This window comes from Trachurus japonicus, chromosome 12 (genome assembly GCF_045865225.1).
Source record: "Trachurus japonicus isolate A0001 chromosome 12, Traja_1.0".
Lineage (NCBI taxonomy): Eukaryota > Metazoa > Chordata > Actinopteri > Carangiformes > Carangidae > Trachurus > Trachurus japonicus.
Window position 1 is genome coordinate 14,126,297 of NC_140918.1, and position 17,633 is coordinate 14,143,929.

Genomic DNA, 17,633 nt, shown 5'->3' on the forward strand with positions numbered 1-17,633 from the left:
ACGCCAATCAGCCCCTCTCGTTGATACTTGATCTTGTTTCAGATTTCTTGCCCTGACACAGAAACTTGATGAGGTCTTATCGTGGTCTGACCTGTGATCCCTCCCCGTAAAACCAAAACATGTTATCTGAGTAACAGACTTTTTCAGTCCCATGTGCTCCCAATGTTGAACCATTCTTTTAAGAGAAATGCTCCCATGCACCATCGTGAATGTTATGAAACACACATCCTAAAAAAAAGTCACAGACAACACTTCTTACTTCTTCAGTTGGTTGGTTTATTTATCATTAGCAATGACACCAAATGTACTCTACTGTTTTCACTTGCTATCATAGGAGATGCATTTTTTTTTTTGAATTGTAAACAGTGAAAATGATAAAATGCATTTCAGAAAACTCCTTACAAGCAGTGTATGACCAGGGAAAAGAGCAGATTGTACCTGCTCTTGCTCACCTAATTTTTTTTTTTTAACAATACATGTCATCTTATAGTTTTGAGTCTCTCATATTTACATAGATACAGCTGGGTCCCACATTCATCACCAGCAGAGACCTATCAGTTTTTTTGTTTTTGTTTGTTTTTAATGTGTTATCACATAGTTTTCTTAAAGAATTATATTTACAACCATAACATCCCCAGCTGCCTGCTGCCAGGGGTTAACACACAGTTAGAATCACTTGCTTAAAATTAATTAAACTACTTATGCTTCTTGAAAGTTTAAGTTGTAAGTCAACCTTATAGCTCTACGTTTTTTTTTCTTAACAAATAAAGTTAATACAGAGCTCAAGCCGTTCGTCTTCCCCATAAAAATTCAAAATTATCCAAATAAATGAACAAACCAAAAATAATAATAAAATAAAATAAAAAATCAAAATAAAAAAATATTGCACTTAAAGTTCAGGACAGTATTGGACCTGTTTGGTGGTTAAGAGGAAAGTGAGAGCTTTTAGCCGAGTGCTTTGGAGGAGGTGAGGGTGTCTGTAGAAGCATCCAGCGAGTTAATCTAAATAAATAGGCAAAAACCTTTGTACAACATGAAGCAGTTTTTTTCCTCAGACTATGAAAGGAGCAAACCTCTCGTGTATTGCTCAGTAGAACTAGGGAAGGGCAGGTAGGAACCCTAAAGCATAGAAAAACAGCCAGCATGTGTAGAAAAACAGAAACAGCTGAGAGGATAAACCAAGCTGGAACCTGTCAGAGCAATGTCCTGAGAACGCTTCCTCCATTAGTACAGAATGAGCTACAATGGTAAAGGAAATGGAGTTTGGCTGCACCAAACACTTTTTCTTTTGCTTCTCGAGTTTTCGTTCCTTGTTGTAAACAGTCTTTGGAGAGAGGAAGGAAGCAAGTCGTCGTTTTTCTTTTTTTATTCTCCATCTCTGGCTTGTGAATGTGATTTTGAATCTCTTTATGGACGGCGACTTGATCTTCTTTGTCTTTTAATGTGCGAGTGACACATCTGCGTTTCTTCACAGCTCCGGTCCGTCCTCTTATTTATACATTTGTGTTTTTTTTTTTTGCCGGTCGCTGTCTCCGCCTTTGTCCCCGTTGAACGCTCACAGTATCTTTCCACAGCCGTGGGATGAACTGAATGAGTTGGAAGCTGTTTAGAGAAGCTTTGAGAGGATGTGGACTTCTAACAGAGATGTGTGTGAAACTCAGCCACAACACTAGCCTTCATTCAGACATCATCTTTGTCTTTTTCTCTTCTCTCCGTCACACAGTTTGGAGCTTGATTAAAGAAAATAAAAACAGAAGGAAAAAGGACGTTGTGTCGTACCAACAGCTTTTGAAGTGGCTTCACAGAGCATGTGGTGGAGGAAAGGAGGGGGATTTTAAAGAGGGACTTTCAAAAGTAAAATAAAGGAAAAAAGTGACAAAACAGTACCGGACTGTCTTCATGTCTGCAGGGTGTTTTTCAGTAACCCCTCCTTTTCTCCAGTACAACTGGACAAAAACTTAAAAACACAAACAAACGTCATTTTTTTCTTACGAGAGACTCACACACACAAAAAAAAAGCAACAGTGATCAGACAAGCGTCCAGCTCCTGCTCCAGCCCTCCATGGTGGGCTTCTGTAAGTTTTAGTAACATCCATTCATGCATTCATCAGTCCATCCATTCATCCATCCACCTGGTAACTGTGTAAACTACATTCCTTTGCAGTGCCATAGCTTTGCCGCGTCCTCTCACACCATAAAAACAACAACAACAAAAAAATCATAGTGGACAGGATGACAGACACAAAAAAACGAAAAATTAAAAAAAAGGCAAACAAAGAACCTCACATCCCACCCACCCACTGTACGTTTTTTCAAGTCATCATCATCATCATCATCATCTTTCTCTTCGCCTTCTTTCTATCATTTTCGTCATCGGTCTCTTATGATGAAGATGAAGTCGAGGTGGAGCTGGGCTTTTTTTGGTTGATTAAGTCCAAGTAGAGTTCTGAGCGGAGGAAGCGGGGATATGAGTCCTTCTCCATCAGCCCGTATATCCGCCTCTGCGCTAGGTCAAAGCAGGAGCGTGTCACATTCTGCAGGTTGTCCTTAGTGTGATCTCTGGTGTACGAATCCAGATTTACCTGCAGGGGGAAAAAATGGAGTCAGTGAGACGAGTGCATGGTTGCGCTTTTTTTTTTTTTTTTTTGAAGAAACACAAAATGGAAAATGCATGTTTTCCTTTTTCTAGGCTGATGATTTGATGTCATTTTTTCCAGTCTCCATGTGAGTTGTTTTCGCTCTCACTTACTCACCTCTTTACAAGACTGGATAGCGATGTATTCTGCAAAGACTTTCTTGGCTTTCGAGGCCATCTTGGACTGTGACTTGATCTTCTTGTATTCCTCACAGGCTAGCCAGAATTCCAGATTCTCCTCGCTGAACTCCGTGCGCAGGAAAGCTCTGAACGCTGCCAGACCATCTGAGACAGAGAAGAGGGGGGGAGGAGGAGGAGGAGGAGGAGGAGGAGAATAAACAAGGAGAGAGTTGACTAGAGTGCCATGGCAACCTCACAGCATAAACGATCCTTGGAGTTTCAGTGCCTAAAATAGCTGTGTGACGGCCTTTTTGAGTCATGTGGTTGGAATAAAGTGAGACATTAAAAACCCCTCTCAACACCGCGGTGTCTTTGTCGTCCTTTGAGTGACATCACACCTCTGACCCAATCCTTTCCTTTCTATTCAGCATGACATATACTATGCGTCTTCCTATGCGCATGCAGTGACTGAACAAGGGCACGACTGTTTCAGTGTGTGTGTACGTGTGTTGGGGGCGGGGGGGACTAATTGTGAAGCTCAGGGCTTTTTAAAGTTTCAGTTTAGTTAATGATTTGAGGAAGAAGGCATCCAGAAGAAAGAAAGGCAGGAAGCCGTGTCCACCCACTGCTCCTGTCTGCACCTTTCCGTTCCCATGATTCACCCACGCTGATAAGCAGCGCCAATGCAACAGTCATGCCTTACCTCATTCTGGTAAGCAGCAGTGAGGTAAGACGTACCGTAGAGGAGAGGAAATTAGAAGAGGGAGAATAAAGAGGTCATCGAAGCCAGATGAGGAACAGATGGAGCGCTGGCTTTGTGTCGCCTTTGAAACTAAACTGTGGAAGATGAATTGTGGAAAACCAAAATAGCAACGCACTCGCAGGTTGCCTGGTTTTTCTCCACCCCCCACCCCCCTCCTCCTTCTCTCTGTTTAACGCATGGGGTCTGTCCGCTGGGATTAGGGAAAACTTGCTGCAAGCTGCCCGCTACTGCGGCAGTGTGTGTGTGTGTGTGTGTGTGTGTGTGTGTGTGTGTGTGTGTTCTACATAACAATACATGCATATTTCCTGTGACTACCAGCCTCCCCCACCACCTTAAGCATGCACTGTATGTCTTGTATTCTGCCTCTATGTACTTCCATATTATCCTCAACCACATACCAAACATGCTTAAGACAACAAGAGACGGCTGATTTACATATATGCAAAGCAGAGTGGTCTATACCTCAAAACAATGAATAATAAGGAATGTAAAGTAACTTACATTTGTGTCCCAGCAGCTTGTCAAGAGAGTCGCCCCATTTCAGTGCTTCCTCCGGGGTGGGCCTGCAGATGAAAGCAGAGCGATTCTTTAACAAGCCCATCTCAGCCAGGTTTCTCATTGTGTGACCCATCCGCAGAACTTTGTCTAATGCTGGGTGGATGAGTGGAAGCGTGGACGTGGGTAAATCCTCTGCGTTGCCTCCTTCCACTCTGTGTCTAGTCTGTGTCTACTGCTCTCTGCCTCACATTCAGCTCTGCCTCACAGATTGTCTCGGCGATGAGAGCCATGAGTCTTGTCTGCTCCACTCTGGTGGGGGTAGGCTTTTTATATTCCCACTGAAGGCGAGTTGGCAGGCGGGAGGGGAGGAGCTACGGCCGTCCAATGGGGAGGCGGTGTTAGGTTTAGCGACCTCCTCCCCCCACTGGCGTGTGTCTGCCCCCTGCTGCCTCTCATCCTCTCTGCCCCCTGCTATAAAGCATGCCTCTATCCAGGGTTAATCTCACACTCAGTGCTGTCCACATGTGAGCTGTTAATTGACACAGATTCTACTGACACAAACCAGCAAAAACTGCATTTCTCTTGTTGTCTGTCATGTTTGAAAAACAAGCAGACATGCACTAATCCTGGGCTTTCACATTTGGTTTTTTGGGGTTTTTTTCTTCATTGTTTCTATTGCAGTTTTTGTTTCCATTCAACAAAACAGTGTCTACAGAAGGCTTTCACATTAAAATTACTAAAAGCAAAAGCTACCATTAGCTACCATTATGATATAAAGCACATGATAACATACAGATATATAATATCTATATTGGATGTAATTCTACAGATGATATTTATTGTGGTTTAATGATGTAAAATATCTACAAAGTATATATATTTTGCCCATCTTTTACATATTTGCTCCAACTGAAGTCTATTTCAGTGACCAATTGTGATAAATTAAATTTATTATCTTCTGAAAATATTTTCTCTAGATAATAAAAAACAATTCAAATGATTTACTTTCCCTCCTTCTGATCTGCCGTCCTTCCTAACGCTTCCTTCCATTCATTGTATTAACACAACGCATGACAAGCACACTCCCATCTCTCCTACTGCCCACATGTCTGCCTTCCAACGCCAGGTCATCACCAGCTGTGGCGAGACCCGGAAAGCAGTCTCACACTCACCCACATGCACACGCTGCCAGGAAGTGGCCACTTACTTCACTGACTTCATAGATTTGTCTAACTTGCTGGCTGGGTTGCTTCCTGGGGATTCATTCCTCCTCCGCAGGAAAGCCAGCCGATTCTTCATGTCTTTGGCCCTGAGTGAGAGAAAGATAGAGGGGGAGACAGGAGGGGAGAGAGATAGAGAGAGAGAAAGGGAGAGTCGGAAAGGGGAGAGGGATGGAGTGAAAGAAAGATTTATGGGTCCAGGAGAGGGAAAGTTGAGGCAGGAGATGGAGAAAAATGGAATCAGGGATGACAGGGATGATAAAGTAGATAGAGGAGGGAGACAAAAAAGAAGAGATGGGAAGAAAGTGTTGAGTGTCCAAGTCCAAAGTCCACAACAGAAACAATCCAAGGCAATGGCAATCACCAATACGCTCGTCAGCACTGTAAATCCAATCCATATGATAAGAAAACCCAGAAAATGCCAGAAAAGATGAAAACAGAAGTCGTGATGTGTACATTTTAGTCTTCAGCCAGGTGTGTTGGTGTGGTGGAAGAGAATTGCTCCAAAAGGCGGATATCAGGCTCCTTTCCCCTCGCTTTCGTGTCAGAGTCTCTTCCTGTCAATCTAATATCTCTAACAGTCTTTCCTGTAGATGTGTCCCTGGCAGGTTCCTCGGCAGGGACTGAGCGAATGTGGCAGAGAAGGAGGAGAGAGACTCAATGCTCACTCCTCTGTTTCATCACGCCATTCTCCATGTGCCTAGAGGGGTTGCTGAGAGGGAGCTGACCCAGGGCCGAGGCAACAGGGCACAGTGACCTCCTCTCCCCTCTGCTGCACCGCACCGGCAGCACTGTCCAACACCCTCCTAACCACCCACCTCACCCCTATCACACACACACACACACTCTCACGGACCCTCTGCTGGCCACCTTAACTCGAAAACCAACTAACACACCAACCATTCGCCCCCCCCCTCCCTCCCTGTGGGCTCTACCAGTATTCTGCGCTTTTCCGTAGAATCCCATGGTACCTGTCCTGGCTCTTCCCGACCTGGAGCACGTGCTGCCTCATTGGGATGTGACCTCACTCAACACCCATTTCCTGAGTCCCTGCTTTTGATTTCCACTGTGGATTGGCTGGCCTGCTAATAATGCAGCGCGGTGGTGTGCGCTCGTTGGCCCTAATCACTGCAAGCTGTCCCACTGCCAGCCCGCGGCCCCCCAGGAGAGCATGTACACCCCAAATTAAGAAACGGAGCTCCCTGTAATAGACATGTATCATTCAAATGTGAACAACCGAGGAGGATTGGGAGAGAGGGGGGAGGCGGGGGGAGGGTGGGCACTGTACATGAATACGCTCGGATGCGGATGAAAGAACGCCTAGGCAAACGTTCAAAAAAGCCCCCCCCCTCTTGTATATGTGCCAGCTCATGCCCACTTCACTGGTGCTTTCATGCCAGTCGCAGGTGTTGGGAAACTCCCAGTCTGCACCAGTGTGTGTAATGTGCGTGTGTGCGAAAGGAAGAGGGAGAGAGGTAGTTACATGAAGCTTTCACCCCTTTCTGTTTATTTGTCAGTTACATTTTGCAATAAGCACTGAGCAGATTTACATCAAACCTGGTGAACTGAAGTTTGAAATATGTAGTTTGACACTGGCCTTCTAGTTTATGCATGTACACACACACACAAACACACACACACTCAGAGAGTGGCTTGCCGGACTGAACAGAGAGCACAGTCAGCTGTGGATGTGTGTTTTTCCAACGCCTGCAGCAGAGGAAAGGCCGAAACATGCCCATATGCATGAAATAACACGACTACATGAGCTCTTGGAAGCAGCGGCTGAATAGCTCCTTTAAAATCAGGATGAGTGTGACTCTGTAGAAAGATTGATTTGGGCGTGTCTGGGTTTGGGAAGCTGAGCTGAAGCAGATTACTTTAGTCAACTCAGAGAACCACAACAGACCTCTTGGGAAAGCATTTGCCACATTCAGGAGAGAGGCTCATCAAAAACGTGCATGATGATTAATGAAAAGATGATGGGATTTGATGTGACATCTAGGAAAAACTATGTGAAAGCTTTTATCCTTCTATTAGGTAACAAAAGAAACTGAAGTTTTATGTGGAGACAAAAAAAATGAACTGAAGATGACTGAGAGCCAGAAAAAAAACAGACAATTTTCATAACCATCTAGCTACATAACATCACTAGTGGAGAGAAACAACTTCAGTTCCCTGCGTGAAACAGGCAGAAACCAGATGCTAAACAACTGCACAGAACTCAGGCCTCTCTTTCATGGAAACAACGGGGGGCTCTAACGCTGTATCCCCGTAAATAGCTCACACTTCTAAGCCTGAAGGACATTATTACCCAAATAAAAAACTCTCTTGCTGTTAAATAAACTCATAACACCCGAGCTGGATTTATTAGATTGTTCTATTTTTAGCTTGCACTCGAGGCAATTAGGTCCAGGGCTGTGCACGTGTTTGCTTAAAGAAAACCTCTGTCTTGCCAGCACATGTGAGGAGGAAAATAACTTATTTTTAAAAAAAACTGTAGGAAAATATATAGCCGGCCTGACAAAGGACACTTTATTATTTGTGTCTGGTTTTAAACAAGCTGAACCCGCGTGGGAATGATGTGACAATGATGTCATAACAACAGGCACTGAAAGTACATGTATGTTTCTATCCTGCCACCATGTGGGTGTCGATGGATACTGCAAACACAAACAGCAGCACATAATTCTTGTAAGGGATTGTCTCACTATTTCACCCAGTTTCTCTCCACACTGGAAACTTGAGCTTCCATTATCACATGATTTATTTTTCCACTTCTTTTCAGAAATGTAAAACAAACCTCAGACAATATTCTGTTCTCTTAAGTCTGCATGTTAGGGTTGTATGTAACAGAGCGGGGAGTTTTTTTCCTGTGTGGCAACTCAACCGATGCAGCCAAGACTGAAACAGCCTTTGTGATTTATTAGCTCAATGGGAGACAGCAGCAACTCCAATTCTGAAGGAGGGCCACACAATACTCCTCCCTCCATGTGGGCCAAGACACAGTGTCATGCGGAGGACTTCAGCCACGTCTGTCGCCTCCAGATGCAGACACTTTGCAAAATCAGCTACTTAACTACAACTAATCACCTAAACACAGGGAAAACACTATTAGAAACCCTAAACCCTTAACTCAGACTGAAAGGAGGAAGGAAAGGGGACAATTACATGCAAACACTCTTTATAACAACACAGCAACAAAATCTGTGAGTATTTTTGTGTTTTCTTCAGTATCACACACCACAGTCTTGTGCTTGAGTCTATTTTTTTTTAAGAAACAGCACTCTATAATGATTTCGCACTTGCACTTGAATTGGTATCTAACCAGTGTTCTTTGCACCTCTGCTCTGTCTGTGTTAATGGCTTTTCTCACATTGAGTAGCTCTCTATTTAAAGTTGCTACTTTTTTTTTTACACAGTCTATGCTTTTTCCTTGTCACTGTATGTCTCTCTCTGTCTCAGCTGCTAACAGCTCCACCGGCGCTAATGCCATTAGCCATGTATCACACCCCGTTTGATTTATTACATACACTGACCCCGACTCTTGACTTAATCTGATAAGAGACTGACACATGCTCTTCAAAAGATTAGCAAATTAATGTGTATGCTCAGCTGTCACAAGAGCAAACTATATACAGCACATCCATGTTGGCGGCACATGGCATCCTGTGTGTGTGCACAGCTAAGTGTCTGTACAAGAGAAAGAGAGAGAGAGAGCTCTCTGTGCTTGAGTGAAGGTGGTCTTTAGTGCCGCAATTATCTGCAGGTTTCAGTACTCTTTATTCCCTCTTTGCTTGGCTCACATTAGACGCACTAATAGCACCCTGCTGGCTATTCCTGGTGTTCTGAAAAGTAGGCCGCACTCCCAGGGAAAGGCTCTGGGAGCACATGGGGGAGAGCAGCAGACAGACATACTGCAGATCACAATGTACCACCACAAGCACCAGCCAAATCCACTGCCCCATTTCATCCCACTTTGCGACTAGTGTTTACTACACGAGGCTTTTTCCTCTCCCACAATGGAGGAGGAAGAGGTGGAGGAGGGGGAGGAGGAAGGGGGAGAGTTCTTACTCTGTTTAAGCCTGACCTGTGAAATCTGGGGTCCAGCGTTCAGGAATCGAAAAACAGACGGTGGTGAGAGCAGCGGCGTTAAAGCATGTTTTCATTCGCTCTGCCACTTTCTATTTACAGAAGGCTGTGTGCCTCTGCAGTGAGTACAGGGCACAAAATACAAATAGCAGTGTGTGGAGCCTGTTTGTGAATCTGTGTGTGTGTGTGTGTGAGTATAATGGGTCAAGGGTTGTGTCAGTGTACCTCCAGCGCTTTAAATAACATTAACACTGTTTGGGCACACACAGTTGTGTTGACCGTGCTGTGCTTTCTCCGCAGACAAAACATTAAAGATATGCGACGTGTCTGTAAAACATGAGATGTCCTGTGACACAACAAGGAAGCGAGGATGGTGCCTTCTCTGCAAATCAGAGTCGCTGTGCAATATTCCTAGAAGAACAGTGAAAAAGGGAATTGTCCTAAATTTCGTCCATAAATATAACACTATCACATTCATCGTCTCCCTCAATCAAGACCAAAAAAAGAGCTCTATTTCTGAGCCAACTCACCTTCCTAGCCACAAAAACCACATGAGCAATCCTATTCCTGAAATCCAGGCTGCGTATAATAAGAACAAGGGGCAGCCTCAAGTTAGAAGTTAAAGCTCCTTCTTCCAAAATAGTTTGAGCGCTTCACCCTCACGGGGGGATTCTTCTCTTCTCCCTCACTGCGACTGTCAAATGAGATCCACGTAGAGGTCAGAGAGCTTCCTGCCAGCTCCAAAGCAACTATTCCTGAGGGGACGCCAAGCAGCCCCCCCCCACCACCCACGCTCTGGCACCCTCCCTTTTGATGCTTCCAAATCTTCATAATGAAAATTGAAGCACAGATCAAGCCACACACACACACACATCCACCGCCTTGGCTCTTACCTTTCAAGGTACTTCTCTGAGAAATCAACCATAGTATGAAACATGGGTGCCGGCCTGTTTGCAGGTTCACTTGGTGTGTGTGGAGATTTGACAGCATGTAAGCGTGTGTCAGGACTGCCGGTGCTCGGGGCCCAAGGGTTTGTTTGACAATCACATTCCTCTAACCCCTGAGAGGCTGTGGTGAAGCTTTATATAGTCCTGAGGGGTCTGGGGAGGGCGGACCTTGGGCTCACCCAATCATCACGCAGTGTTACAGGAGGATAGATTCTTTCCACTGAGACATGGACAGTTTTTCTTTTCTTTTTTTTAAGTTTTATGGGGTAGTGAGTTGAGATGACATTTATCTTTTTAGTGACTTGACTACTGTAATGACCTGCGTATCTGTCGCTGTGTAACTGATGAGTGGTTGCAGAGCTCTGCTGAATCCAAAACTTAACACTTGTGTAGTTTCTCTGCACAATAAGCTAGATTTTATAGACGTTATTAAATTTGAGACACAAGTTCAGTTTGGAGTTGTTTCAATTTGTGAGAATGCACAAGGTAATTAAAGCAGATATCAGTGGAATGTTTTTGTTAATATAAGTCCTAAATAGTCCTATTTTCCGTCAGCAATCACTTACATGAAGTATTTCAGCCTAAACACGAGTCTCTCCGTCACTCTGCTCTGCTGTAACCCGAGGAGAAAATTTTCCTTGTGGGATACAAGTGTTATCCAATGAGGGGAGAGAACGGCATGAAGGGCTGTGTGTGCAGCCAAGGGATGCGCGTGAATGTGGTGACGTAGCACGAGGACCAATTGATGACTGACAAGGGCGGGGGCTGCTAACTCATGGTGCGTTCAAGGAAACTCGTACTTTGTGTTTTTCCTTCCTGTGAAGTCATACCAGTTCGATCTGGTACGAGTTCACGGGTCGGAAGTTACGAGTGGCCGTTATAGGGAACTTTCACAGACAACAGGACGGTAAAAACACGAGCTACGGGTTACCTGGAACGCTACCAAGTCGTAGTTGTGACTTGAAGCTGTAACTTACGGTTTCAAAAGCCTGCCTTGAACACAGCATTAGCCGAAACGGCCGTGCCGCTGTTATCTGCTTTAATAAACCTTGAAAACTTTTTTTTTCTTTCTCCGAGTATATTTTGGGGCTTTTTTGCCTGTATTTGATAGTATAGTTGAGAGAGACAGAAAATAAGGAGGCAGAGAGAGGGGAATGACATGCAGTAAAGGTCCGCCTGATGCGGGATTCAAACCAGGGTTGACTCCAGCGAGAAGTGGAGCCTCTGCATATGGGGCGTCTGCTCAACCCACTGCGCCACACAGCACCCCGGAAACTTTTCAATATCATTAAAATATCAATTTCAGGGCTTCACTGAAACATTGTATGATTCATTTGACTGGGAGTGCCGATACTTGATGTCTGGTTGTGTGTGTGTGCATCGAGACAGCTACACAATGAGGCTACCAGTGGCTATTATCCAACGCCAACATGTGAGAACTGCAAAAACATTTTCTCCATCAAGTTCCCAACGCTGCTTGAGGTGGTTGTGTAACAAATAACATTATGGACACTGAGCAGACTAAAGTAGTCGCCTCCATTACATCAAACAAAGCCAAATCCACTGCAAACTGTGACCTATGAGACCAGATAGAGTAACATGATGGTTCCCTGACGTTAGACTAGCTCTATAAATACTATACAGAATGTATGCAGCCTACAATTGCTCTATATAACAAAGTAAATGGAAGAATGTAAACACAGTTAGTGAGGGGAACTCTGTTTACAGACTATTACTGCATACTATAAAGCTTTTTGTGGCTCTAGAGGAAGCTTTGCAAGGTCTGATAAACTGCCTCAAGTAGTAGTTACTTAATTGAGTGGACTGGAAACGACATGCTTTGGTGGATAGTCAGGTCAACAGACCTGTTTCCGTCAGGTTACTTAACCAGTGCAATGCAGGTGCTGAGTTTTGCCTAGAAGAACAAATGTGTGTTCAGTGTTAGAGGAACACAATGCTATATCAGTGAAAAAGGGTTTTACAGCACTTTATTGCCTGATTATGTACAATAATTGCATTTAGCAGTGTGGTGGTGCTAACAACAGCTGAAATCAGTTGGTCGACTGCAAATCAAAACCAACACCACAGGTATCCACAGCAGGAAGTCTCAGTAGGAGATGGAAATATTCCAGTGTCAGGGAGTCCAGTTAATTTTAATTTAGCGTTTCTAGATTACTGTGCCTCTTCACAGATAGAACAGCCTGAAGTGGTTCACATAATCTCAACACTGATTCCACAACAAGGCCAGTGCACATCATGTCTAACCAGACAAATGACATTCACCTTGGCCGGCTTTCACAGCACTAAACAGGGCACTAGATGCACCTTGGCAGCAGAGTGATATCCATTATTTGCCTGGAAAAAGCTACCAGAGATGGCACACAATCAGTATTATGTTAAAAAATAAAGAAGAAAAAATATAAATACTTTCCATCAAATATTGACAAGAATATGCACATACAGGATGTTAAACACAAACATGCAGATAGGAGGTCAAGCAGAGGAACATCAGATGGTAATTTCTGATGTGTTTGTAATAAACACTTTGCATTTAACACTTTACTCTGCTCTTGTCTGCCCCCTCCATCTGCCTTTATTTCCTGTAGTTCAGTTCTAATCTCTGTGGTGTTAAATTAAAGTTTGCTTCTGGGTGTCATCATCTTCATAAACTCTCCGTAATCTGTCAAAGAGCTCACATTTGTGCACATTTAACTCGGATTAGTTTGGAAAACCACAAAATACGTTTATTGCTTTATTGCTGCCTGTTGTAAACTTCTGGATGGTGGGGGAGGTGGGGGGAGTCATAGAACACCTGGACTGAGTAAAAACAAAAGGTGATAATGGGAGGGAGGGAGAGAGGCAGAGATAATGTGAACAATCCCAGGAAAAACAGCTGTGCTGGACCCAGACAGAAGGGACACAGGCAGCTAAATGTCCAAAATGGAGATGAGGAAAAAGAGAGAGGGGCGTCCTGGCAGTGAGAAAACGTTAAAAGAGTGTGCAGAAAAAGAGGTAAAGGAAGAGGGAAAGAATGCTTAAGAAGCCAAGACTGCCTGTTGTTGTAAATGATGCATGGAGTGAAGGCGATACAATGAATTTACTGTGCTGTGGCCAAGTGCTTTGCAGCAGTGGAGAGAGGAGGCTTCAAAGAGGACAGATGTAATGTTCTTTTTCATGCCAGTGCCACTTCACCTCTTTGTGCAAAAATGCTATTTATTTTCTCCGACCACAATGGCTGTTGATGCTGCGTATAGAGATTTGTTTAACTCAATGGTGATTATGTTGATTAAGGCAAAGAAGACGAGTGTTTATACTGATACTAATTGCCAGACTGAGACCACTCCAAGAGAAAAAGTGTGAGACAAAAACACAGAGCAATCGATCAGATTCACAAACAAGAGCAAATGAATGTGTCTACCACAAGAAACAACCTCCCTCCATCAAATGATTTCACATTCACTTCTCTCTAAAGGCCACAAACCTAAAGAAAACACACACACACAGGACAGTACAGAAAATCTAATCTAAAATCACATGACCAAAGGTCGGGGTTCTGTCTTTAACTATAAATGGCTCCATCTGCCATGTTTCTGCCATACAGATGTTCATCTACTTGCTCCATTTGCTCTCTCTCTCTCTATACAGTAGGTTATAGATCAGTCTACCAACATCTGGGGGAAATAATTTAATTTCCTTCATACTTAGAGATATAGGAAAGGCTGAGATTTCAATCTATAGCAGCAAGCAACATATTGCATTTGTATTCCCTTGAGTTAGGCAGATATTGTGTTGAGAGTGTGCTTATTGTGTGATTTAATATGATGGAGTAGATTACTGACCTTGGTATAGTTTTGCAGAGCGACATAGTAGGAAAGAAATGACAGAAAAATATTGGACAATAAGTGACAACAGGCTCATAATGTTGAAAACTGAATGGAAAGAAAGATTAAAAGTACAGAAGCCGAGTGTGTAAACATGTAGAGTTTCCACCACGCTCAGAGAGGTTAGAGGGTGAGCTCCTTTATATTGACTAATGATGACAGAGGAGGGCTGCATCAACAACAGGAAGTCATTTTATCTACAGAAGACAAACTGTTCTCTTCCATGCAGCCTTCATCAGTGTCACAACCACTCAGTGCAGATGTCTCTTGAACAGCAAAAAAAAACAACACACATGAACCTCTTTAAGGTAATTGGCAATGCACCTGGCAAGACTATTACATGTTTACTTAGCTATACCAATCACCAACCAGCACAGGAACAAAGTAGACATAGTTCTACCATAACAAAATGTCTACACGTTCTACCAGACTCACCAAGTCATGAAATAAGACCTGGCAATGATTCAAGCATCCACACTGAGATATAAAGAAGAGAAGAACTTGAACCTCATCCAAAAACCAATACATTTTTAGATCTAGCTTCTGTGTCTTATCTCACATCTCCTTGACAGAAAAGTGCCTGAGAAGTAGAAGCAAGTCTGTGAGTGCATGTTTGTCTACCTATTACTAGGAAACAAACTGCTATTTGCTGACCATGACCTCTGTCAACAAATACTGTGGAGCTGTCAAACACACATTACACAGTCAATCATCAAATTTTAATCTGTGTTTTAAGTGTTTGTTTGAATAGAGTGTAATATAAGGATTCCTTCTTCATTTAAGTGGCATGAGAATTAACGAATCGACTCCTGTTTGATGTTGTTGTTATTAAGTGTTCACAACATAATTTATTGCAATTCATTGTTCAAAAAGTGATCATAAATTAATTACTGATTTGGAAATATGTCTTTCATTTCTGCTAATTGACCAAAAAAAGCACACATACTAGAGTTAAAAGCTAAAAGTTAAAGACAGAAAACATGTCTTATCCCTTAAAAATCCTGTAGGCTAGTCTTTGATGTGTCTGTTTCATCTAAAAGCAAATAAAAACAAGAATAGAGCTGAAGCTGTTTGTAAAAAGGCAACATACTCAAGACCAGTAAAAAAAAACAAAAAAAAAAACTGTGGAATCTTAATCACTTAATCTACTGGTTAACTAAACAACCTTAAACACAGCTTGTAGAAGAATGGGCAGCCATCAGGCCAGAGGACGGTCACTGTGAGCGGTTTTATTGTCCTGAAGGTGTGAAATGTGCTTTCATCCTGATGAACAGGAGCGTGAATAAAGGTCACTCGACAGCTGATGAATTACTCAGGCGTCGACACACACATCTGACACAAACAAACACAACCAAACAAACACTTCCAACAGCACACCTTGCCTTCTCACACCACTGAATGAGAATGTGAGAGACCCATATGGTACCACACTCCTGGGCTTTGCACAAATCATTTACCACTTCATTATGTAGATTATGATCAGCGTTAAATGATTAGCCACTTTTAGCATAAAACAGACTTCTGCGTTTGCCGGTCTGTGAATGTGAAGCTGTTGCACGGACCATTAAAAATGACCAAAATAGTTGCATGTCACAGTGTTTGCAAAAGAGTAACAAGCCTATTTTTGAAACTAATTTTCAATCCTTCTAAATGAGTCTAAATAAAACAAAAGGAGAGGTTATATATTTAGCCATACTACTGTGGACATGTCTTAACGTCTTCCATCTGCTAATCCATTCACACCCGGCTCACACATTGTCAGAGTAGGTCCTAATATCTCAGTTAACCCCCCAGTGGGCTGCCATAAAACACGTCTTTATCATTCACTATTAGTTTAAACACAAGTATCGTCATCCTCTAAAAGCAATGTGTGAAAACTGTACAAATAAAATAACATTGAATTAGATGAAAACAGAAGGCTGACGACTGAACAGTGAACACATAGGTGATAGATGCTATTGTAGGTCAATCAGTGTATTGATTCTCATTCATTGTTATTTCCATGCCTTATTTTTCTCACATATTCACTATGAACTTTGTATTTTAAATCTGCAAGTCAAAGTCAAAGCTTCAACATGCCAGTCTTTGCTTACAACTTTAAAAACAAGCAGATGGTGAAAAGTGAGAATGTCTAGAGGAAACAAAACAATGAAGGCGGAAAAAAAATAGAAATTGAGATTTGAGTACTTACAGGTTCTTGGATTTCTTCTTCTTTGTCCCTTCAGGGCCGACCTCGCAGCTACAGGGGGATCCGGAGCTCAGCTGGGGGGAGAGGAAGGAGAGCACACACTGCATCATCCAGCCTCCACACAGAAAGAGGGCCCTCTAGCCTCATGCAGCCTGCTGGTTAGCTTCAACTAGCCCCAAAACAGGCAATGACACCCAGAGTGGCTAGAAAGCTAGTAAGTCCTTGGTGCGTCCCGTTTCTTTAGATTGAGACCGGTCCACTCTGTAACACACACGGCCTGTCACCAAAATGGTTAATCCATGGCAGCAGTCCACAGTGTAAGTCCCACATGGCAAAGCCCTCAGAGGTGTGTGTCTGAATCTTGCGGAATAAACCGAGTGTGTATGAAGCAGACTGTGTTTGTAAACAGTGTCCGTGTGGGTAGAACAAAGTAAGGAAAAATCTGTGAGAGTGTGAAAGACAACGGCTGTTGTTTCTGTTGGCCTCCAACTGTGCCCTAGGTTTGAAGTGTTGAGCCTAGACCCCGGTTTCACATTACACTCTCTGCCAACCCACAGTTTTGATTGGTTCAGAGGGGGGGGAGAAAAAGGGAAGTAGCTTCAGGGTGGGGAAGGGGTCAATCTTCACTAATCTGATGGCCCGAAGCTGCCCCATTGTGTGTGTGAGTGTGTGTGTGTGTGAGGGTCTAAATAATGACCCATTGTATTACAGGAACAGACATTTGAATCGGAGCTAGATACTGGCCACAGCTGGTAGCACATGGTGGGGTGGGCTTTATGTCTCTGTGGAATCCAGTTTGACTTTCAGACCACAGACTGAGCATATTTTTTGGCAAATTAAGGGGATTTTCGGCCTACCTTTCACTTACTCACACAGTTGTTGTGAGGTTTAACCTCCCAAAAAATGCTCACCCTAGTTTCTAAAGTTGGCTCTGGAGTAGTTGTAGTTTCCTAACAGCTTGAGCTCACTGCATCTGCTTGTATCTGGTTGTTCTCAGTATTCTCCAGTCATTTTTCCTCTGTTGCTCCTGTCTTGCCAAATTGGTGAAGATGTTTCTCCAATTTGTTTGTGTGTTTGTGTATTCGCAATGCTTTGAGCTCTCTGGGCCGTCACATTTAAGGGCTAAAAATGCATTGCATGAATGCATATTAATGTGTTTGTGTGTAAATGCCTTTGTGTATCCAACTGTGCCTGCATACAGTAAGAATGTGTGTGCGTGCACATTGTGGGTGTGGGAGTCTTATTGTATTTAAACAGAAACACAGAGCTTTGTGAGCAAACATTTCCTGCAT

General features: G+C 43.2%; 1 protein-coding gene across 4 annotated transcripts in view; it reads right to left on the minus strand.

Annotated features, from left to right (window-relative positions):
• Window positions 1-252: 252 nt before the first annotated feature.
• Window positions 253-17,633, minus strand: part of rgs3a (regulator of G protein signaling 3a) — a 148,487-nt gene continuing 131,106 nt past the window's right edge. For all 4 annotated transcript variants that reach the window (XM_085793322.1, XM_085793324.1, XM_085793323.1 and 1 more), the window contains 5 exons: window positions 16,345-16,415; window positions 5,224-5,325; window positions 4,020-4,081; window positions 2,754-2,920; window positions 253-2,582 (listed from right to left, as the gene is read on the minus strand). In XM_085793322.1, the coding sequence (XP_085649448.1) occupies window positions 2,382-2,582; window positions 2,754-2,920; window positions 4,020-4,081; window positions 5,224-5,325; window positions 16,345-16,415 (603 nt within the window). In that variant the 3' untranslated portion in view covers window positions 253-2,381. The remainder of the gene's footprint in view (window positions 2,583-2,753; window positions 2,921-4,019; window positions 4,082-5,223; window positions 5,326-16,344; window positions 16,416-17,633) is intronic.